Genomic DNA, 25,098 nt, shown 5'->3' with positions numbered 1-25,098 from the left:
CAAATGGCTAAGACAGGCCAATGCTGCTGGGGAACGAACAGTAGTATGATGTGCGTATTGTACCAAGTGAACAAGGGCACGGATACAATTGTATTAGATGCCAACTTGGATTCAAACTGATGTCGTCCATGAGGCTCGGAGGGGATTCTGATTATATTTCAATGCAGCTTAGACCTCTTTGAGTCTTATAAAATAACTCCAGAAAGTTCTATCCAACTTTCAATAAGTACCTCCCAGGCATTTGAACTCTGTCCTGACTACAGAGCTTCATAGTCAACCACTGCAATGACCACACTAGCAAATATGACATGCTAATGTGACACTCTGTAATCTTAAGAATTGATTATTTGTGCATTAAAGCTATTGCAACATACTGTAATTTGCCATAATAAACAGTGGGGATTGTATGAAGTCATAGGCTTGTGATATAATGTCCTTTACTGATTTTTGCAATAAATCGGGGACTGGGAAAAAGTTGCTAGGGAAAGACCATAGACTGTATAAAATATGGACGTAGGATCCGGGACATCACCAATCTGTTTCTGAAGTGCTGTTTTGAGGCCAATCGTCGTCGGCAGCCATATTGCTGCTGTCAAGTGAGTGTGACGTAAAGATGCAGGCTTTGAGCCTCCTAGCCAACAGCTACAGTGGTCCCGCCTGTCAATCCCATCAGCTGTGCCTCTCATTGGAAGACTCGTAATCTCAATGTCATCGAAATTGCAGCGTTAGAAAAAAATTCACCCCCCGTACAGTGAGCTATCCAGACAACACTTGTCTTTTGTACCAGGCTGTAAATATGTTTATTTCTGCTGTAAAGATCAGCATTTTTGAATTGGTGTGTATGTGGTTTCCGTTACTTCCGGAGCCAGCCTCAAGCTGATCCTTGATGAACTGCAGTTTTTAGCACTTCTGCATTGGACTCATAGTTTTAGACCGGAGGTTGCCGCTTAGGAAACACCCTGGTTTTGGGCTACATGTCAAAAAAATGATCTGGTACTTTTAGCCTATAATGGCTTTTTATCATATCAAAGTTCTACAGAAAAAAAAGTTGTTAACGTGCTGACGGAAATGGGTGTAGGAAGGAATCCTAATAAACATTCTTAAATAACAATCAGGCTCTTTGACAAATTCAAAAGGTAAATAATCTAAAGACTCAGTTAGCTCTGGGGTACCCGTAGCCTAGAGGTCTAAGCCCATGCACCATATACAGAGGCTATAGTCCTTGTCGCAGAGGTCGTAGGTTCGATTCCAGCCACGACCATTTGCTGTATGTCCTCCCCCTTTCTCTGCTCCCCACATTTCCTGTCTCTCTTCACCTGTCCTTTTCATTAAAGGCAAAAATGCCCAAAAATACAACTTAACCCTCCTGTTATGTTGCGGGTCAAATTGACCCCTTTTAAAGTCTATTTTGGGAAATATTTGCCTTCCAAACCAGCTTAATGCAGCATAAAAATCTGGGCAGCATTTGATAGAAGAGGTGCCGTGTTAAACATCAACATAATTTCATAAAAATAAAAAAATAAAAAATATAAAATAAAATAAACAAAAATCTATGTCATGTAAAACTATTGTATTTATATTTAGGGCTTTTCAATGTACATTAAAAAAAGTTTTAACATGAATTTTATTGAAAAACTAGCGAGTTATCCTCATTTAACCATGATCTGTGAGATTTAAAGAACACCAATGGACTAAATCTTGATTTAAAAGGTTAGTAATGGAGTTAAAGAATAATGTGTATGGGAATTTTTGGGGTTCTGACACTTTTGGATAATTGAATATGCCCCCGGGTCAAATTGACAGAGAAACGAACATAACAGGAGGGTTAAAAAAAAACTGAAAAAAATTAGCCTGCTATAAGTTAAGTGATGCTATACAGCAGAGTTTCAGGAGCAGGACCACACTCCCTCTACATTTTCTTTCTATTACTTTCTTTCAATCTATACATACAGCTCTAACGAGGGGATCATCATGCCCTGGAGCTATTGTGGATCCCCTAATAAGCTTCCCCAAGCTAGCAACAGCCAAAAGTTCAATGTCAAATTCAGAATTACTATTCCAATAAAATCAATAAATCACTGTCACATAACATCCTGTTGATGGTGTGGTCCTTGCTAGTGAAATAAAGCACTGAAGCATTTTGTTCCCTCCTCCCCGTCATGGAAACTAGTGCCTTTTCCTGCCATTATTTTTAGTTCACCATCATAAACTCAGCAAATCCTTACTAAACTCTGAGCAAACAAAGCTGTTGTTTTTCTCACTGTGATGTAGTAGGAGCATTACTGCCAACAATACAGTCAATCCTGCTACTGTTGTTGCTGCCACAATGGTGGACTGTGCCCATTCATCACGGCCTGTCTACATATTCTCCAAACAACTAAAAATAAACGTCTCCAAACTCGCAGTAATCAGGACGGGGATGTAGGTGCACGGCACAGAAAAAAGCATGACGAGCGCTGAACTTACACTGAAAATTACAAATGGCCGCCTGTCTTATTAAGCAAAGCAAATTACATTAGATTTCCTTCAGAAGCCTAATATAGATGCTGCACTGCAAGGCCCTTTCTTTAACAATCAGCCCTTCTATCCATCTTTCTCTTGACGTATGCCTTACTTTCTCTGTGCACCTTTTTCCACACTGTCTTTCCTTCTTCTTACCCCTCTCTCACCTTTTGTCCCTTTTCTTTTCTGCACTTCTGTTTCCGCCTCTGACTGAGTCGCTCTGTCTTTGTCACGTTCCCTCTCTGCTGACCAGACAGATATATTCAAATGGAAGTTAAGGACAGAGCGTTGCATTATTCAAACCTCCCACAGGAACGAGGGAAGGTACCAATGACAGGCAAAATTCCCATTAAAGCAGTCCATTTGCTGAGACAACAAATCAAAAGGCTGCTGTAAGCAGGTAGCAACAGTAAGAGCAGAAGTTAACACACTCACAGGTGTGAAAGATACTCCTTTAAATTCATATTTACTGACTAACCAACTTTTTTTTTACCAAAAATCATCCTGACAGTGTATCAAGAATGACACCTTTGAGTAGTAAACATCCAGCTCAGAGTTACTGGAGGCTAATGAGGGCTGTGAGATCATGGACCAAAACTGAGCATCCACTTAGCTGACAAGCACTGAGCCTGTGCTGAACCCAGAGAAAATACCTGTCGCATCACAAAACAGTATGTGCAAAAACTGAAACTGGAACCAACATCCCCGGTAGTGTCAATCTTGCCCACTATACTCTGATAGGCGTCCTCAAAACATATAATTTGTTGTGTTTTAATCACAAAATCAGAATCAGGCTATTTTTTTTTCTGAGTTGGAATTGCATTTAACCTGAAAGAGTGAGTGTGGTGTTGCCTGTTTGAATAAAGTCTTACTTTTTACACCAACTGCATTCTTTTTTCTACATTTAAATAACAGAGTGACTCTTTGGGGTACACAGAGTATCTCCTATGCAGCACTTCACGCTTTTTATTTTTTTTGCCAAACAGCCCTTTTGCAAATAATAGTCAAATTTAGATGCTAAAAGTTTTATCACTAAAGTTGTAAGTTGTTGCATTACATTGTAGAACAACAAAAGAATATATGCAAAGAGCAAGAAAGAACTTTGTACTTTTAGTTTCATGTCCAACTGGCCTGAAGAAGCACTTTTTAGTGAGTGTTTACTTCGCATTCTTTTGCATTTGACATATTGTAATCTCAACATTTGCAGCGTGAGCATCATTTATTAATGGATGATTAATGTCCTTATTGAATCACGGCATCAACCAGCATTTTGTTACTAAAACATGGAAGGAGTCTTGCTGATAAATTGTAGCACTCTTTCTGACCTTCTGACATAGCGATCTGTTTAGACCGCAGAGAGGGAAATCTTGTGATTTTTATCCTATGAGAACAAACAGTTTGCCAATAGCCTTTGGCTATCTCCATGTGCAAGTAAGCACAGTGTTGCCCCCAGCCAGATCGATGTTTCTCAATTAAGGTTCCTGGGCCAAAAGGAAGGCAGGCACTTAACTATTCGTCAGCAAACCAGACCAATTCTCATTTAACCCAGGCACATATTAATATGCAGAAACACACACAGATACACACACACCTTAACACAAAAAGACAAACTGATGTTACAGACGTTACCATCACACAGACGTCAACAGCCCCGTGGCATTTAGCACAGACGTCAAATAGTGTAGGGCCCTGCTAGAAATCAATGAGCATTTGCAACGATCAATGGAAGGTTTCCTATGAGAACTAATTAGAAAGGCAAACATGCAGCGCCGCCTCCTTCCTCCTCTCTGCCCACCGCTGTGAGTTACAAACCAAGTGCTTCTCCGCCACAGGGTCAAAACAGAGTTTGAGAACTGAGATATTTGAAGGGAAGGATGAAACACTCCTGAGGTAAACCCAGGGATACTGTGTGATCAATAAACTTTGATGCTGGGCAGGTTATACACAATTCTGAGAGTTCTTTTCATAAAGACCTTGGTAATAACTGAAGAATGGGCTTTGAGACGGCCCTCTGATGATTATCACCAATCTTTTTGTTGCTTCATATCCTCCTGACACTTAAAATACTTCTGATAAGTCTGTTGACAGAGACATAGACTTCTCCATTCATTTAGGCTTGAGTTTGAAAAGTTTTTAATATTTTTCATTTCTGTTTCCTTCCTCTGAGTTATTAGTCTTTCAGCAGAACAGAGTCATATGAATTAATGAAGATCACAGAATAACACAGGTAATGAGTAATCTTCATTTCATTGTGTATCACACAGCTGTCTCTACTGTTTGAAGTGTGAAGTAGTTGTTTTTTTTACTGTGTTGGATAGATGCTCACTTTGACAGAATTAAAAGAAAATGCCTACACTACAACATTTCTTCCTCTGTCTCTCTTCACATGTCTTTAATATTCCCAAATAGCTTCTGATCTCATAACTACATTTATGACCCACCCATGCCAGACAGAGGATATCTGTACAGTAATATGAAGTGGCATTACCTTATCTGAGTGGGCTACACAGTAAATGTATCACATGAAGAGTATCAGAGCCTCTTCATCATTGCGATACACTGTGCAGCACTCAGTAACTATCTGCTTTGGTGCTAATGTTGCTTAAAGGGGCATCCAGGGACACGGACAGATACAAAACAGACCCTTTCTTATGGAAAATTAAAGAGCTTCACAGAGGAAACCCAGACTATGATAGTGTGAACTGCTTTCAGAGGACATTAAAGACGATCATGACTGTGTGCAACGAAAAGCAAGAAGGATGGGTCTTCTTTTCTGTCTCTCAGTCTCTTCGGGTGTCATATTGTGAAGGATTTTGTTTGCTATGTTAATACATCACCTGCATGCACTGTTAACGATGCAAAATGAAGGCATTTCATTAAGGACAGGAGTAACCACCATGCACAAATGAACACACACATACAGGATACATACCAGAGCGTATGAGTACGAGGAAGCATGAATCTAAAAAAATGCAACTCACCCTGAGAGCACCTGAGCCGATCCTTTTGTTGTTACTCCTCTGGGCTGCAGCTGTCAACAGAAGGAGAGAGGTTTGAGATGTTTTAAACATGTGATGTGTTTGGTGCTTTCCCAGGTATTTAATTTCAAGTCATCACACAGATGTGGAAAGAACAAGGATGCTGAAGTATGTTACACTCTATTTTATCAAAGTGGTACTTCATTTGGTTACAAGCTCCAGAGATACTCAAAGAAACGAATGTTAAAGAGTGATCACACAAAAACTGCATCCTCTCCAGACACTACAGTGTGTCTTGTAACGTATCCCCTAATGACCTCTAACTCCAATGGTGCTATGCAAACAAAAAACACACTTAGGACTTCATAAAACAGTAAGAAGAAACAGTTAAAGACCCATTAAAAATGGGGGTTGGACAAAAAGAAATGCATGGTAATGCTGTATTTGTTCACAGCTGCCAAGTCCTAATATTTTAATATATCAAATGCAAATAAAAAGTAATGCCTTAGGTAGCTGAGAAATATTTTTCAAATAATTTTTTTTCTGTGTGTAAATTAAAGAAGTTGACTTATTTGGGATTTTTTTAATTAGAGGTGTGGCATAAAACTGAAAGAATCAGGGAATATGATGTACATGAGAGCTCGCCTCACTCGCCACCCTCCAGGGTGGTATCAGCTGATGCTAAGCTAATGCTAAATCCTCTCCGATTTATTTTTAAGCAAATGCTGGAAACACCCAGGTTGTCAAAGCCGAAAAATATACAGAAATAACCTGATCCATCACCTGCTTCTTGTGCAAACACTTGTGGCCATTAAGTGTCATGAAAAAAGGGCTAGTGTTACATTATAAAGAGAATTGAATCCAGGTATATGATGTTATTTCACTGACAGCCGCTCTGAAGCTCTCTTCAGAAATATGAGTACAGCAGAAGGTGTTTGCTTTAATTTGGGACGTGGAAACATTATGTATTATGTGGCAGATAACTGGCAGCTGCTATCCCACGTCCCCCAGACGAGAGCAGTCACATCACAGAAGTCACACTGGGGCAAACTATTCCTGTAAGAGTACAGTCATCCTCACATGTTTGCACTCAGTTAAGTTCAGTAATACGAATTGTTTTTCATGTGTTTGAAACGTCTGTTACAGGGTTTTATCCCAGTGTCTGTCAGTCTGTGTGCTTGACTCGTGTTGTTTAGAAACTAAAATGAGTTTGCCTTTGTGGGTGGACATCATAGTTCAGTGCAAAAATTGGAGAAATCGCAATATTATATTGCAATACTAAGGATACCGGAAAATATCTAAAATTGCAACAAATTTGTGTCATGATAAAAGCACTCTGATGATATCATATCATGGTGCTGCTGATCATTCCAGCCTCTAATATAAAAGCATCAGTATTAACTCCAGTCTTTTTCTTAACTGGCTGAAAACATCTTACTAGAGCTTTAAAATCCAACAAACATACTCTGAAATAGGGATGCACACAATTAATCGATTATCGATTAATTGATTGTTAAGAAATTACTCGAAACACGCATTTTTGTTTTAAATTTTCCATCACATGGAACAAACATCATGTGGTCTCATATTACACTCAGCTATCAGGGAGGTGTTTTAAGTTTAAAGCATGTTTCATGTGAATCAGCTGTTAAAGATGTTGCACACAGCGGAGACGCTCAGCTGTGCGTCAGGTCTCCACATACTTTTTAAAGAGGATCAATACGCAACTGCTGCCAACAACGACACAGACAAGAAGGGTTGACAACTTTAAACAGGACATCTCCCTACCTTTAGATACAAAGCCAACAGACTGTTGGGAATTGCTAGTTTACTATGTTTGCACACCAGCAACATCAGAGCCGTCTGGGCTTTTCTGCCGCTGGACTGATTATGACCCAGTTGTGTCCCGACTGACACCTGACTGCATACACGTGTTTATTTTTCTCAATAAGAACGAGTAGACAGAAAACTGGACACTGTGAGTCTGAAGTACTTTTCTGTTAGTATTATGAGCCTTCACTTTATAAGACTATGTCCACGGAGAATATTTTTATGAACCTCATCTTTGATAATCAATGTTAAGCATGTACCCGTATTCAATACCGTCAGTTATATGAACTTTGTTGCTGTAGAAAATATAATTTAGGGGGAAAAAACGTATTTGTTTAATTATTTAATAATAGTGTTTTTTTATTGATTAACCGATAATTGATCGTTAACATTTCAAAAAAATCGATCACGGAAAATACTTAAATGTACATCCCTACTCTCAACCTTTTGTTTAATCAGGACATAATCTCTGTATATGAAGAACATTGGAGGATGCAATGATCTATGTTCAACTTGTTTTTTTGTAGCTCCCACACTCAACAACCTTAGCATCACATTCCCTGCGAGGTAACACTTGTGTCTGACGACATGCAAGCACACTCTGTACTCTAACATGTTTCATTTTCTGAAGGACATTATATATGACTCTCATCTTACATTTGAGATATGATCAAGCCCTTCATACAGATTCTTGATAAAAGCAGGATGTGTGTATGGGTGTGTGGTGGAGCTAGGATTGCAGGATATAACCTTTCCTGTTGCATAATGCACTCGTCTTAGGCGCTCCTCTCATCATCCTAATGAGGCTGCCACATTGTTCCGGCGCTCTGACTTCCAATCAGTGTTTGCTTAAGTTCAAGTGTTTGTTAAATACCAGTTAGAACCGCCTGTGTCACTAACTTTATGTAGGCAGGTAAACACATGGGCACACGCGTAAACAGCTGCAGCACTTATCAATCCCCCTGAGTGGGTTTAACTGAGCCTGAGGTCACACTGTGGAGATGAATTCTTGTTCAACTCTGTGTCCTCATGTGTTCTGAAGCGACAGTCAAAACCTGACAGAGACAGGTTATATTCTGCATCAACATAATATGTGGAATGATTGCTGGAGCATCCATTTTTCTATGCCTCTGTGTATTCACAAGGTTAGACTGAAGTCAGAATAAAAAAAAATGTTTTTCTCTCATTAAACAGAAAAAAAACACAACCAAGAATAATTAAACAAGCTGTATATTCACAAAGAGAGACACAGGGAGGGTATTAGTTTGCATTAAAGCAAGAATAAACAGATCATTCAAATCAAGGTCAGCAAGATGGGAAGTTTTTCAGCTCAATGCTTTGCAAATATGTGGAGGTTTTTGCAAGAGATGAATACAGGTGTGCTACAATTGCAAATAATAGGCTTTAAATGAGAAAACAAAGCAAAGCGAGGCAGACAGAAGGAGGTCCATATTGAGCGCATCTGATTTTATCAACAGTATAATCTCACCAGAAGATGGGTAGGCGAACACGTCCAAGAAAGAAAATGCTGTAAAGAAGCCAAACTAAAGGCGACAGGCTCTGGGTGTTCAGGAAAAACATACAGTTTTTTGAGAGTTCACACTGTACTGAGGTTGCTCTTTGAGTGACAGCTCCCTTTTTATTTTTTTTAAAAGCAAACGAAGCCAACGCGTTAACTCTGCTGAAAGTAAGAGTTTGAAAACAACCAAGGCTTATTCAGAGGGATGAAACCAAAGAATGTATTTAAAGCTAGATGGTGATACATTTTTTATAATCTAGGTGCTTTTAAACGTCATTTAGGAGTCAGTGTTTGAAACACTGTCTGTTATCAGGTATCTGTGTCTTCTCTAGCATATGTGAATTTCCATTTCATGTTTTCAGAAGGTGGGAAGTTGCTTTGTTGATTGTGTTTAGGGTGTAGTGCTCTAAGTGCCATCAGCTGAAGGTTTGTACAGCATTTTAGAAGCTTTTCCTGTTGAATTCATTATACCTAAATAAACATTTATAGATCCTTGAAATTGTGAGTATAAATTAAAGGCACAATAAGGAGTTTTCATGTTGTGTTGATACTGGTGACCCCTTTTTACAAAATTGGTTCTGTATGGGATAAAGACTGCATTTCCCATGAACGCCATGACCCACTAAGATATAGCTCTAGACAAAATGTGCATTTGTTGTGAAAGCAGGTGAATGGAACAGATATTGATTGTGGTACTACTTTTCTTTGTTCCTTAACTTTTACAGGATGCAGAGAGATGAGCTAAGATTTTGTTTTTTTTCTCACAAGAAATGACCACACATACCAGTTTAACATTACACCTAAAAGCCCAGTGTTTGGAGCCTGTCATGTCTTTTAATGACTCATTTGTTGTCCATGGACACCACACTGGCTTTGTTTACAGTGGTGTTTTAACTATTTTTGTTCCTGTGTGTGTCCAGAGATCCTACTTGTAACCATGGTCGCATTGTTTACATACAAGATCAGCTGTTAGCAGCCTGTAGCATGTTGATGCTAAACGATGCTAGGCCCGATGTTCCCTGTGAGCTGAGGAGAAGGAGGCAAGGAGGACGTGCTGGTACTGAGGTGCGAGCTGAGAAAAGACGAAATCGACCTGTCCTTCCACCCACCGTTATGGGGAATGTAAGATCTATCTACGATAAGGTGGACGAGCTGACCCAGCACCAGAGGGAATACTGGCAGAGTAGCATCATGCTAACAGAGCTAACACCGGACACAAACGACACATTGGAAGGATTTCACCTGCTGTGGGCGGACAGGATACAGGAGAGGAAGACTGAACTAACTGGTGAAGGCCAGCTCAGTCCTGAACCCTGTGGAGGTGGTGGCTAACAGGAGAATTATGGCCAAGCTAGTCTCTGCTGGACTTCTTTTATATATAGATATATAGATATATTCTTGTACTGTACACCTTCTTGTTTGCTGCTGTAACTCCATGAATTTCCCCGTTGTGGGATGGATAAAGGAGTATCTTATCTTATCTTATCTTATAATGCGTGCTCCGTTGTCCCAATAAATGCCCATGTAAGGTAAATGTAAGTTGTCCTCAAAAGCAGTGAAGTTTTCACACGCTGGCATAAACATCTGTCTGTTTAATATGTGATGTTTGACGTTTTTGCCACTATTACCATAAAAAAGCTCTGCGTCTAGAGCTTGATTTATTCCAGTTTGGTGACACATCAGACACAAATGGACTTGTACTCTTATAGCGGTTTTCTAGTCTTTCTGACCACTCAAAGCACTTTTTACACTACTCATCACATTCACCCATTCACTCACTGATGGTAGAAGCTGCTACAGTAAGGGACCATCAGTGTTAGCTAATCTCATTTGTTCACATTCACACACCTCTGAACAACAGAGGGAGCAATTCGGGGTTCAGTGTCTTGCTCAAGTACACTTCGAACCGCCAACCTTCCAAATTGATAGATGACTGACTCTACCCACTGAGCCACAGCCGCCCACCGTCTGTCCAGTGCGCCTGTCACTGCAGGTACATTCAATGACCGTCGTAAATGTGAAATACAGCCCTTTCATGGCATTTTTCTGTGAATCAAGAGAATCAAAATAGTGGTCACATCAAGAATGCTTCCTACAAACAACTGCCAATAATTTAGCATATTTACTTGCCCCTTATATGTTATTGGGGCTTTAAAAAAATCGCAACTTTCCCTGCAAATTTTTTCAAAAAGCTGTCGCAAAATCAGGCTTTTTGGGCTGCAACAATCACAAAAAAATCCTGCAAAATCCTGGACAGACTGTAAAGAATAACCAACCGTGTCTAATAATCTCATTTAACTACAGTATGTAGGTCAGGAACAATCCCAGTGCCTTTAAAATATGAAAAATAAAGTGTCAAGGATTCCCTTATACCCACAGCAATAAATGTACATTTGTCACTTATTTCAGCAGCTGTACCCCAGGCTTTCTGTGGCTCCTCTCTGAAACCATTTATTTGTATCTTCTGACAGCCAAACACTTTTTATTTAAACGACAGCCTGGCTTGCTGTTAAAGCGATAAAATCCACCTGTATCCACCATCATTTCAAAAAGTGTACAGTTTGTTGACACTGAAGCGTTTTCTTATTTAAGCACCTTAAAAACAAAAAAGTCAAATTTTCCAAACTTTCCAGATAGACCCCGTCTATTGTTCGGCTGCATGCAAGATGGCATTGTTCCCAGCAAATCTGTCCCTGTCTCTTTGTTTGTTGAGTTCTAAGAAAGATTAAGAAGAGCGTAAAATATGACTCGGGGAGACAAAGACATGAGGAAGGGAATTTACAGATGGCGGGTTTAAATTATAAATTCCTTTAAAGAGAGGGAGAGAAGATGTGACAGTGCTGACATACATCGGCTGTCACAGCAGACTGTACCTTTACAGGGACAGGGACAGTGTGGGTGTGTGCGTGTGCGTGTGCATGTGTGTGTGTGTGTGTGTGTGTGTGTGTGTAAGGTGGGGGGTGGGAGTATTTTCACGGCTTTCAACGTATCACTCATTTAATCCTGCAGACGTTCGACAGCTTGGAGGAGAGACAAAGACAAAAATCAGAGATAAAAAAAGAAGAGGGTTGGCAGTGGATGATTTTCACACCATCAGAATCACTAGAAACAGAAAAACGAGTGACACGCCTGAACCCGGGGATCGTACAACGGCGCTTCTTTTGGCTCCATCAGAATCTGGCACTGGAAGAGGACAGCAGCTGCTACATGTGCCACACTTTACACATGTACTCAGTGTGTTTGATAGCTGCCAAAATCACACACTGGCACACGCTAACACTAACAGCTCAAGTCACAAATTGCCTACAGGACAGTATGTGCTCTGAGGAAAGGAAAGAATGCTACCGAATCAAATGATCATACACACACAGTCCACTCAGAAATCCCCTGCTTTGGTCACTGGATGAACGGTTTGAGTGTGAAGAAAAATATTAAGAAAGCACCGATGTGATCTGTCCCTCCAACAACTTGAGGACAATTTGTTTAAAGGGAGGACTTTTCTTCCAAAACCTGATGGATAAACAAATTTATCAGGAGACAAATTTAAAATCATCTTAACCATAGAACACTATCGCTAAAATGAGTAACACCATAACTAACGCCGGGTGTCTTTTACCCAATATAATATACCCAATAAAAATTACTTGTCATCAAATTATACCGAAAATTCCTAAAACGAAAACGATGAAACTGGAAACTTGGTGTTCGGTCCACCCATTCCTGGGACATTTGAGACTTCCCTGGTGAAGGCACAGTCTCCTTGACAAACAAACAGCTGCAGGAGAGAGAAACAAAAAATAACTATTGCCGGGTGAAAATCACCCAAACACGTGCCTGTAGGAAAAAGCAGGTTTTGGAATAGGGAAACACTCACGCCTTCAAAGAAGTCAAAGACGATGCTGCAGCTACCCAGGGACCCATGACACTCAGACAAATGCAACATAATGAAAATCATGTAAATGTGTTTGCTCGTGTGAAAATCACCCGCTGATAGTGTTCTGGGGTTAATGTTTTATTTGCACTACCTCTGTTGGCCATAACACTTTAATCTTGATTAATGTGTTAATTCTTTAAAATCTGGTACTAATTTTTTTTTATCCCATATCCTACTTTTAGCCCTTTTTCTTTACTCTAGTCCAGGTTTTCCCAAACTTCTCAGCCAGTGACCCCCAAAATATAGGTGCCAAAGACTTGCGACCACCACTGTCCCTCAAAGTGATTTAATGTGGCTTCATTTAGCTGCTCTGCAGAAAATGAGTCTATATGTATGAGCATGTGGTTGTGTTTCCTGTGCCGTTATGAATTGACCTACTGCTACGGATGCTTTTGATAATTCACTGTTCACTAACCCTAAACTTAGGAGTCATCTGGCAAAAAGAAAGGCTGAAAACTCATTAAATTTTTTTTATTTTCAGGGTTTTATTTAAAGTTTAGCTACTATTTGTGTCAATATTCTTTACTATAATGGGTAAAATGTATTATTTTTAAATAACTTAAAAAAAAAAAAAAAAAACATTCTTGAAGACGTCTCACGAACCCCCATTCTTGTCTCGCAACCCCCCAGGGGGTCCCTACCCACACTTTGGGAACCCCTGCTCTAGTCCACACTCCAATTCAGTAGAGGGGGGTTATGCACCTTAACACTTGTTCTCACATGTCCGAAAACAAGAAGTCCCTTTTTGCAACAAGTAAGATAAACTTTGTACCAGACGGAATAATAACATCACTTAAGTACTTTGAGTTTGAGCTACAACCTTCAAGCTAAGCATACAGGAGCAGCTAATCAGACTGATGTCCGCAGGAAACTGTGTCACACAGGCCAGCAGAGCAATACTTTGAAATGTGCTATCACTAAAGGAGTTTATTACAGCACTTGTTAAATGGGTGGCAACTGACTGTCCAGTCAACATTGTCGAAAGACTCTGGTCTATGGGACATCCTCAGGTTAGCCTGCTGTGGTCAGTCATATACCTTTCTGTCTCAGGTTACAATAGTGTCATGCATACATGAAAAAGGGAATAAGTGAATAACTGCACACTATATTGACAATGACTGGATATTGCATTCCTCTGCATTAGCAGTTCAACATACAGAACAATACTTGTGAAACATGTACCCAGCATTTCACCGACGTTGCAGAGCAATGGGCCCATGCTATTGGCACAGACGAACAAATGCTGTGCATTGTTCAAAGTTTACAGTAGTCTATTGTTACATCAGTCTGTGACAGTGGTTATGAGAATACAATGACAAAATGGCTCAAACCGGTTGAAGCACAGTCCAGCAGCAAAAATGCAACAAGTACGAGCAGAGAATGAACAGCCGGAGCCTCTAACCCAAGACGTTTCCACCAGATGGAACTCCAGTCTCTATGTGATCACCCGACTGCAAAGAAACAAAGATGTACTCACATGCACTTGATCTCAATCAGCCACGAAGCATTCAAACCACGCTGACGGATGCAGAGTTAGAAAGAAGAAGCCTGAGACATTCCTGAAGCCCTGCAGGTATGCTATTTAAAACAATCACTGTAATATCATCTTCTGAATCTGATGCAACAACAGGAGGCTCATCTTTTAGGCAGCTGGTGAGCAACTGGTAAGACTTGCTTTAAATTGTTAATATCATGAACTTAATGGATTTTTAAACGTGATTAAAAATGTGAAATTTTGGCGATTTATCACGATCAGTTGACTCACAGTCCTAAATTGCGTTCATTATTGCTTTTGTAAAAGCCACATTGAGTTGAACTTATAACAGTTTGTATCGTCTCAAAGATAAAATGAGCTCACACATTGCTGATAGAAATGAGAGATGTCACAAGGTTCTCCATCTGAACTGAATCCATCTATTACTGTCATTACCTGGATATTGTATATAAATACACAAGCACAGGGATGTAAGCTACTTATTTTGCTAGAATATATCTGACTTTAAGTGTGACGACTTGCTATGTCAAAATATGTTTTATTACATTTATCTAGAAATAGGCCTTCAACTGATAATGCATCCCATATGCCACAACTTTACAGCTTATGGTCTAACACTGTAGAACATAAGCTGCAGATTATGCTGCAAATCAGGCACCTAAAATAGAACACTACATAAGTTTTGCACTAAATTCTACTAGATCTCTCACTTTCTGTCTCTTTTTTTTTAGTCACTTTCTCTGCCCAGCCAGTCACAGCAGATAGATATCCACCAATGAGTCTGATTGAACTTAGGATTTCTACCTGTTTAACGAAGTTTCGCCTTTCCTCTGTTGTATTGCTTGCTCATTGGGTCTCTTAAATTAACATAACAAAGAGAAAGTCTAGACCAAGCGGCAACCTCCGGTGTCTCAAAGTATGAAGCCCATGCAGAAGTGTTACAAACTGCAGTTCATCGAGAATCCGCTTGAGGCTGGCTGCAGAAACACCGGAAACCACATAGACACCAATTCAAAAAAGACAATCTTTGCAGCTTTAATAAACATGTTTACAGCCTGGTTCAAAAAACGGTTTGGCTACAGTAGCTAATTTCTCTATCGGCACACACTGTACGGGGGGTGAATTTTTTCTCGGACGACGGTTCAGAAGATATTAAGATTATGAGTTTTTGCCCAAATAAGGATATGACTGACTTGACTCCTTGACGGGAACACATAGCTGTTGGCTAAGAGGCTCAAACTCCGCCTCTTTACGCCACACTATGCCTGGTTGAGTTCCGCATTTCCAATATGGCTGCCGCCGACGTTTGGCTTCAAAACAGCGCTCAGGAAAAGATGGGTGACGTTATTTATACAGTCTATGGTCTAGACCTGCTCTATAACCTGCCCAGTAGCTCAGTTCTCACAATAGCAGCTCAGTCTGTGGGAACCTTAAATTGGGAACCGAAGAAGTGTCACCAGTTAAGTCCCAGTGCAGACAAAAGTGTGAAAACTTAACTGCCAGCTGTAGAGGTGTTGGTTCACTTCTTGGGCACTGCTAGGTTGTCCTTGAGCAATGCACATAAACCCCAACTGCTTGGGGCTCCCTTCCATGAGCCCCTCACTCAGACACTCTCATCTTTATTTAACTCAAGTGTCGTCTGGGGCTATTTAAAGAAAAATAAACTGATTCTTGAATTGAATTTCTTCTTAACTACTGATTTCCAACATGGCACTGACACATCTTCACAGTGACAAAAAAAAAGAACCAAATAAAGGTCAATCCTTGTATTATAGTGGCTTTTATTTGTGCTTTTTCACCTTTCTTGCTGTTACCTTCCCGGCCTTTCCTCTTCTCTAACTAAAGAGCACAGTGCCGCTGAAATGTCACGGAGCTGAAAGTATACTGCACTGTGCATATTTCCTCGGCCAGCTCCGGACCTTCTGACAGACGACAAACTCCTCAGCTATTTGTCCTCATTACAGAACAGCCTCCGACTTTACACCTTAATTCCCCTGCCTGTCTCTCAGGGGTCCCTTTTCTTGCCACTGCCTGGCATGAGTCATTTTTACGACCGTTTCTTTAGCCCCCGTCGGCCCGGGCCGCCTATGCTTAAACCCAGCTAGGCGAGTAAATCTGCCAGCTTTAATTAAAATAGCTTCTTTTGTAGCGCCTTCTCTCCCTCCGTCCTCTTGTTCCTGATGACATAATGGTGCTGGGAACTTCCTCTGCTGCTCTGTCGCAAAAGGCCTGACCCTTCGTGGAAAAAAATGGAGGTGTTTAGCACTATTTTATGATGAGTTAGCAAAAAGTAGGCCACATCTCATCCTATCATCTCATCTTTGAGCTTCAACCTGGTTTCCTGAGTGATAAGATAATTATGCAGGGTGCAAGGAGAGGTTCCACAGATAAAAAGGGTGCACATTAAATCAGTTATAAATATGTAATAGAAATCAATGAGCAAACACACTCAGAAAGGGGTTTAATCTATATGAGGGCAACTTTCCATAAGAATAAGTTTCCTGCGGCGTGAAGTGACAAATAACGACCTTGTTGTCTTTCAAGGTCAGCCTTTCTTGGCGGAATAACGATTTGTGAAGCTGAATCAATGAGGCTCACTCAAGCCGTTTTCCTACAATATTGTTCAGGGACCAACTTTGGGGCCATTGATTAGCCGATTTATAGCTCACATCTGTTCTGCACTCTCTAAGAATGTAGAGCCGCTCATTACGGGAGGAAAGAGGAAAAGAAAGGACGGGAGAAGAGAAAAGATAAGAGGGGCACAAAGGTTTCCTGTAGCAGATATTTTTTAAATACTAAGATAGATATTCTGCTCTAAAGTCTAAACATGTAGGTACTGCAGCTCTTTTATTTTCACTGTTTGCATAAATATTTCTGTTAGAAAACAAGAAATAACATGCTAAGTCATAAAAAAAAGTGCAGGGTTATGAGACCTTTTTTTTGTTAGAAGTCACAGTAGAAACTGCAGGGTGCTTGGCAGACAAAGTGACTGTCTGTACTATCAAGATCTGATTCATTATTCATTCATTAACCCTCCTGTTATGTTGCGCGTCAAACTGACCCTTTTTAAAGTCTATTTTAGGCAATACATATGCCTTCCAAACAAGCTCAATGCAGCATAAAAATCTGGGCAGCATGTGGTAGAAGAGGTGTCGTGTTAATTTATCAACATCTATTCTATTTTTTTTAATTAAAATAAATTAAACAACATTCTATGTCTTGTAAAACCATTGTATTTATATTTAGGGCTTTCCAATGTACATTAAAACAAGTTTTAACATTAATTTTAATAAAAAAAGAGTGAGTTATCCTCATTGAACCATGATCTGTGAGATTAAAGGACACCACTGGGCTAAATCTTGATTTAAATGGTTAGTAATGGAGTTAAAAATTAGATTAAAAAAAACTTGGATAATTGAATATGCCCTGGGTCAAAGTGACCCAGGAACATAATTGCTGTTCCAGAGAAACAAACATAACAGGAGGGTTAATACAATGACTCTGTATAACTGTGTGGAAGACATATCTCAACTCTTTCCTGATGTACAAAAGTGAAACCAAAATACCCCCATGATGGGCGCTGAAATCTTGGACTGGTGATATGTATGTTATAGGAGTCTGAGTCTGCACAGAAGAGATCAGCTGTTACTGTTTCACTTCTTCTACTAACAAATACACACATTTAACTTCATGAGAGAACAAAAAGTAGTCTTCTTGTGCTGGTTTGAAGCAGATGTTACAGTTATGAAAAGTTTGAATACTTATGTGTTTGTGTTTGTTACGCTGTCAATCAGTGCGTTATACCTCTATTTATAGCGTCAAATAGCTTCTTAAAGCTGAACTCTTTCAGAAGTAAAACTCTTGGACATAAATCAGTATGATAAGCTCTAATTATAGACAGAAACCATGTTGGAGAAAAATGTATTTGACGTGGGATTTGATTTGAAAATTGAACTCGTGTCATATCCATTAACATCAAGGAGGCTGACTTTGTGACCTATTCTGCACTCAGTCTGTAGGGGGAGCTCCAAATGGGGGAGCTGTGATGTCATCCAGCTTTTTATATAGTTTATGATCCAATATAATAAAAGGTTGAGAGTAGTGGAAGTTGTATTATAACTATGCATGCACTTAAGGTTCTTTTCAATGAGCCATGTCTTAAACCAACAATTTAGAAGACCTCAATTAAATTAAAGATTTTCATAGAGTTAGAGGTTATGTCCGAAAGCTCTCTCTCAAGTACTGATTGAAAATTCTCACCATCCCCTTTCACTTCATTTCTTTCTCCTCTCACAGCTCTACCTTGCTCCTCTGCCTTTCTTCTATTTTCTCTTCTCTACTTAAATCAAGCTGCATTAATACACCAGCTTCCCTCTGCCTTCTGTCTTCTCTTCCCTTGTCTTATTTCTTCTCCTTTCTTATCTGCACCCCTGAAGGGCTTGTCTGTCTCCTAGCCGGTTGAAGCAGGGCTTCCGCTGGTCCGCGCCTGGCCCCTATTATCAGAGCATGACAAGAGGCCGCAGTGTCAACTTGTCAGCCTAATAAACATCCTTTATAGCCCCCGCCTGGGTGTGTTTGGAGGGGAGTCAGCCAGCCACCAAGCAGTGGACGATTGATTTCATGGATTCCACATAGTGCTCACACTTCCACCCGTCTATTATGCAGCAGACAGGCTGCAATTGTTTTGCCATGCACGGCCATACTTATGACACTCATACTCCTGGAGGCTTTCCGTTTAGTTTCAGTCATGGTTGCAAAGAGAAAGCAGAAAGAGAAAGAGAGTTAGAAAGCAAGAGAGAGAGAGAGAAGGGGAATTAAAGTCATTTTCAGCACAGGTCAAGTATGGCAGCACCCAGGGCAGCAGGGCATTTAATCACACAGGGCCTCTCAGACCTTAAAGGAAGACTTTTTGTAACCTTTTGTTTTCCAGGTCGAGGTCAATAAGGCTTTCATATTTCCTTTTTCTCACCAATGCAATTCCTCCTTTTTTTCAAGAGGGGGAAAAGTGAGGGGTCAGACAGCTGTTGAGCAAGGCTTTCAATCTCCAACAATAGCAATTACACTTTTTTTTCCCTCTGTCCTGAAGCACTTCAGCCATCCTGAGTAGCGGACAACATTAACTTTTCCTGGACTAAAATGAGAGGGACAAAAGGTTTGAGAGAAAAAAGGAGAGAAACAGAGAGAAAAAGAGGAAGGTAAAAAAAAAAAAAAAAAAAAAACTGTGACTCTTGAGATTAAGTGGATCAGCAGTTCAGCACCATGGACAGCGACATTTCTTGACTATAAAAAAAGAGCAGAGTTGGAGCCAGACAGCCCAAATCAAAATGTGTCTCTTTAACCTTTGTCCACTGGAGTGTTATAAATATTCATAACAGGTGAACAGGGAGATATGTCACCTTAGCAAGCAAGCAGCGTAGGCTCTGACTGAAAGTTCATTTATACCAAATATGGCTGTGGATATTTTTTTAAATATGCATCTGATAGTTCACACATAGCATGGAGCAGGTATGTGCTCTTGTATGTTTCACGCTGTGAATCAGACAGCAGATGTTTCCAGCGTTTATTATAGATGTGAAAGCCTTTGATAGTCTTTTGTCTTTTTATAGTGTTATTGCATTTGACAGTAAAAAAGAAGAATATCTCTGCTAAAGGCATAATGCATTGCAAGGCAAGAGCTCTGATTTAGTAAATATTTACAAAGCTCATTTATTGATCTGTGGTCAGTGACTAACAGATCACCTTGGTCTTCTGTTTTAAAGAACGTGGATGACAAATAGAATAAATATCCAGTGGTTTGAGGAATAAAATCTATGAGACAGGCCTTTTGGAGCGAGTGGTAAGCCACTCAGTATCATAAGCAGCCTATCAGGGACAAGCAAGCGGAGGTCAGACTCAGTGTAATGCAGCTTTGATTGTATTTTCCGTCTTTTGAACTGGCCGTCTGTCACCGTACAATGCGATCAGCAGTGCTGCAGGAAAAAAGCATTACAGAGCTTTGTGAAGCTACAGCAGCAAGGCGGCAAACCTGCCAACCCGTAAAACTGTCAGAGTGACCTTCACTCACCCTCAGTATTGATGGTCCAATCATATGGAGAATATGAATTAGTACCTTCAGGGATTCCTTAAAACAGGACATAATTCTTAAAAATGTCTGAAGAAAGAAGAATAAATCATGTTGTGACTTCACGGCGTCACCCAGAGAGCCGGAGAAGATGAATTTCAAAAACATGTTTTCCTCACTTATCCCCACTGTACAGCACGCTGTGGTCAGAATTGTGATTAGAACATCGACAGCTAACACTGAAAGCATAAAAAGTGTGTATGCATCGTCTGTGTGTGGTTAGACACTTTAGAATACAAATGTTAGGCGTTGGAGTGCTGGTTAAGATCGTAAGCATTTTTCTTGTATGTCCAAGGCTCCTCAAATTATTGGTGCTCCTCTGAGAAAAGCACAAACACAACTTTGCACTTTTTTTCTCAGCATATTTTCAGCTCCAAGACCTCTGAATGATCTGTTCTTAACCCCCCTTAAGGCACTCTAAGGTTGAGCCTCTTTTTCTCACATCTTTGTTCTTGATCCAAAACCTGCTAGACAGGTGGAATACCAAATGTTTGAAATGTACCTCATTTCTCAAGTCTGTCAGACTGAATGCCAAAAGCAGTTTTGTTTTGGGCAAATGCATGTTTGACGTGGTTCATCCCATTTGGCTATTTTTCACTCAAATTTTTGATTTGCACACAAAAACCTGAGTTGAACAAAGACGTGATGTGTTGATGAGAACAAAGATGAAGAAAAAATTGGACTTCCAACTATACTCATCTTGACATCACACTAGTGTTTTTATGACGCAAACCTGGCCACAGTTTGGTCAGTTTTTTAAGAAATGTAGAATTAAAAACAAAACAAGGAATACTTCAAGTAAAATCAGAGCATGTCTCATGCTGCATTGGATTATGTGCCCTCCGCTGTATGAAAGCTTTCTAAAAACACTGCCGGTGGCTCTGCTCGCTCTGCCTCTTTGTTCTGCTTTCTATTCACCGTCTTTCGCTGTTCTCACTATAAATAGATGTCAGTGCCCATTACTGTTCCTGGACTCCTAAAAGACCCTGTTGTACTCTCCAAGCTCTCTGTGTCCATCAGTATCTCTGCTTTCAGACATGTATGTACCCTAAAGACTACAATATTTTACTTTTATCATTTTGAGTTCTCTAAGTAGCGTCACCATCACTTAGGAGTGGAAGAAATGTGATTTTTTTTATTTAGAAAAAGTTGATAGAAATGAAGAATAGGCAGTTTCTACGGTGTAAAAGATACAGGCGCCGTTAGATTTTATTGAAGAAATCTGTAAAAGTCAGTGAGTATGAGGAATGTGGCTGTTTTTAGATGGAAGTAAATCCCCATCTGGCAGCAGCATCTGTTATCTTTATGAGCAGGTCTAAAGAACATCCATAACTAAAGTCACTCTAAAGATTTCTCTGCAATAAAACGGAACAAAAGTTATTTCTGACTCTGCTGATTGAGTATTTCATGCATATACATACTTTCTAACTTCCAGTAGCAGCAGGCATTTCAATGTCCTATGTCTAAGCAGGAAACTTCAATGATGTGGAGAAAATAGTTGCACATTTAATTCAGATTTAAAATCTCATGAGTCTATTCCAAACTGATCCATTCTACGTACAAGATATCTTTGGGGATATTTCTCATATGTTAAATGCAAAATTAATACTATTGTTGAAATTAAATTACCCTCAGATTGTTTTAGCAGTCGTACTTTATATAACCAAAGAGTAGAGGTGGGAGATATGGCCCCAAAATTACATCACCATATTTCCATATTTCAAGAACATTTGTGCTAACGATATATCTGATGATAATTTCTATCAAAACATTAACTTTTCTGTTCACTTGTCACTGTCTGTGGATTCAGAAACCTACAAACTACTCATTGTTTTTACCAGCCAATTATTTTAAACAATAACATTGTAGTAATAATAATAATAATAATAATAATAATAATAATAATAATAATAATAATAATAATAATAATAATAATAATAATAATAATAACTGATATTTATATAGCGCCTTTCAAGAAACCAAAGGTTGCTTGACAGGGTCAGGTAGGGGGTCTCGGGGGTAGGTGGGGATATCTAATGGGGAAAGGCTTTGAGGAAAAGGTGCGTTTTGACTGCTTTCTTAAAAGTGTCAACATTGTGTACTTGCGTGTACTATAATAAACAAGGCTTTTAGTAATGAAGTAATATTTAGAATTTTAATGATAATATTTCAACTTTTTAACAAATTTCTGACCTGCTCTTTGCTCCGCTCAAAAACAGAAAAACATTTTTTTTTATTTTGGTTTATTAGTTTGAGGCTGGTTAGTGCCTTCATTGCAGCCATGTTCTACAAGGCTGATTTATCTGAAACTAAAGCTTGACTGGGAGGATACAAAATCATTTTATTATCTTAAAATGATGTCACATGGGTCGCAGCTTGAACCCAATATCATTGTGTTAAGGCTGCTAATGAATTCACATATAGTGCGAGTATCTAATCTGTTTTGAAAGTTGATGGCGTTGTTGTGTAAAGTTCTTGCTGCTGAAAACATTCAATTTCCTGATGTGGCTGTTTCATAAAAGGGCACTAACACAACATACTGAATGAGGACTTTTATTGTGAAGAATTGTCAGAAAAAGCATGTGTGCATCAACCCGAAGCTACTTTCAGCCATTTTCAAGAACTCCATAAAGACTTTACTGTCGCTCCTACGACTATGAGTCACAGCCACTGCCTCCTTCTGCTTCTTTAACCATCAATGGCTTAAGAACTGCAGGTAGAACAGTGATAGTGGGGATATTAGTCCCTGCTGTGTTCGTGTGGTGTCAAACCGAGTTGAGTTGTTCCAGCACAGAGCCGATGTTAAAGCCCCAGACAGACCCAAAGAGAGTGCAAGCGAACACACCTACGTATTGCTGCTGTTATCAGCTGACATGAAACTTCGAGCCGAGAGGAAACAAGCTCTTTCACTGTAAACATTAACATCAGCTTTAACACAAGGAGGAGGCGGTGCTCTTTTGTCAGAGAGCATGTGGGTCCTTCTGGCTCTGCTCTGGAGCGTCTTTCTTCATCTCGTCACTCTATCATGAATACCACGATATGACACTTGTTTATCCCATAAAAATGTATACCTGTATTATCATGGACGGTATGATATGGAATAGCCCTACCACAGAGAGTTCAGAAATGAGTCTATTCAGGAAGATTTACTAATATATGCCCAAAATAAACAGATGTATAAGGTTCTAAAGCGCCCATGTGGATTTAAAAAGCCTCTCTGCTTTATGTATTTACTTTTCCAGCTCAAAGTTGTTCTTCTATGCTCTTTGTCACAGCACGATGAAGGGACAGCAGGCAGCGAGCCTGCATGGCACAGTACTACTCAAAACCATTTGCTTCATCTCCTGCACAAAGGCCGGTCTCTTATGACTCACATAATGAGCTTTGATTCTCTAATAGAAAAGAAAAGATCAGACCATGACAACAGTGGATTTGCATTACAGTGTTGAGAGGGAAAGCAACAGAAAAAAAAAGGAGGGGTAGCTGCAGTGGAGAATGAGGAAAGGCTTGGTGGGCTGCGGGGTGTGTTCCTCTTGTAATTGATTCTGAATATGGTGATGCATTAGCTATGATTCCAGGGTACATGGGTTGAATATAAACAAGTAAATAAAACATGGGAGTCAGAAAAGCAGCACATGAGTCACAACACAAATGTGGGAGTGAGTAGTGAGAAAATTGAACACAGGAAAATAATCATCATGTAAATGTTTTGTGTACATTGAATTTGTATTTTGACAGCGTGTCAGTGTGAAATGTCAGCGTGACAGTTTGGTAATCACAGTGACAGGGGCAGGATATTGGATTTAAGTGAAATGCATATTAATTGACATACTCATCCATCCAGTTTGTTAGCTACTCCTCGCGTGATTTAAATCAATGTGTAAACCAAACACACACTCATGCACACATATTCTCACACACTCTTGCCTGCTCATCAACTTGGAACTGAAACACAGAATTTGCCTTCAGTAAAAGAAAGATTCTCTCATTTCTGCCAAATATGCAGCGGCGACGCAGTGACCGCAGGTTCATTTATGTTTAATCAAATGGAAAAATCTTTGTCTGATGCTTTTCATGTTCTTCATGACTTTCTCCCGAAATCCAGATGTGCTCCACTTCTACGTTTCACCTCTCTGTGGTGAAGAAGTGACAGCGCTGACATCACTTATTCACCACACAGCAAGAGGCCTCCCATCACAGCCGTGAGTCTTCAACAGGGTGGCCTCAGGTTTTCACTTCATCCAGATTGAGGTCTTTTAAGTTTAAGCAATTCAAGGGAAATGCATCAACATCTCATTAAAAAGTGAAAGTTCAAACCACAGAGAGGAGGACAAAAACAAAAGGATGAACACTAAGAGTCGGTATCATTATTGTTTAGGAAGTTACGGTCTTAAAACAGTTTAACTTTGACTTATGATGAAGTTCAGGGTGTAAGACGAGCTTTAATGCATTTTTTTGCCCCTCTATAAAGTGAGCTTGAATTTATGTATAGACTGTTGCTAACATTAAACTAATATAAAATGCTGAAAAAGTTTTTTTTTTTGCCTTGACTGAACAGTGATACAATATGTGCAAGGTGGAAAGTCAGGGGAAAATGCAGCAACGGGTTGTGGCTTTGAGTCGAACCAAGCAGCAACCTCCGGCCACTAGAATTGAAGCCAATGCGGAAGTGTCAAAAACGGCAGTTTCTCCAGTGTCTGCTACTTTGTCAATCGAAAG

The 25,098-nt window shown here is 39.8% G+C and overlaps 1 protein-coding gene across 1 annotated transcript in view; it reads right to left on the bottom strand.

Moving 5' to 3' along the window:
• Window positions 1-25,098, bottom strand: part of tnr (tenascin R (restrictin, janusin)) — a 214,800-nt gene that overhangs the window by 125,149 nt on the left and 64,553 nt on the right. The window contains exon 4 of the mRNA XM_034702911.1: window positions 5,484-5,533. Coding sequence (XP_034558802.1) covers window positions 5,484-5,533 — 50 coding nt within the window. The remainder of the gene's footprint in view (window positions 1-5,483; window positions 5,534-25,098) is intronic.

Source organism: Notolabrus celidotus, chromosome 15 (genome assembly GCF_009762535.1).
Source record: "Notolabrus celidotus isolate fNotCel1 chromosome 15, fNotCel1.pri, whole genome shotgun sequence".
Lineage (NCBI taxonomy): Eukaryota > Metazoa > Chordata > Actinopteri > Labriformes > Labridae > Notolabrus > Notolabrus celidotus.
This window is presented reverse-complemented; position numbering and strand designations above follow the sequence as displayed.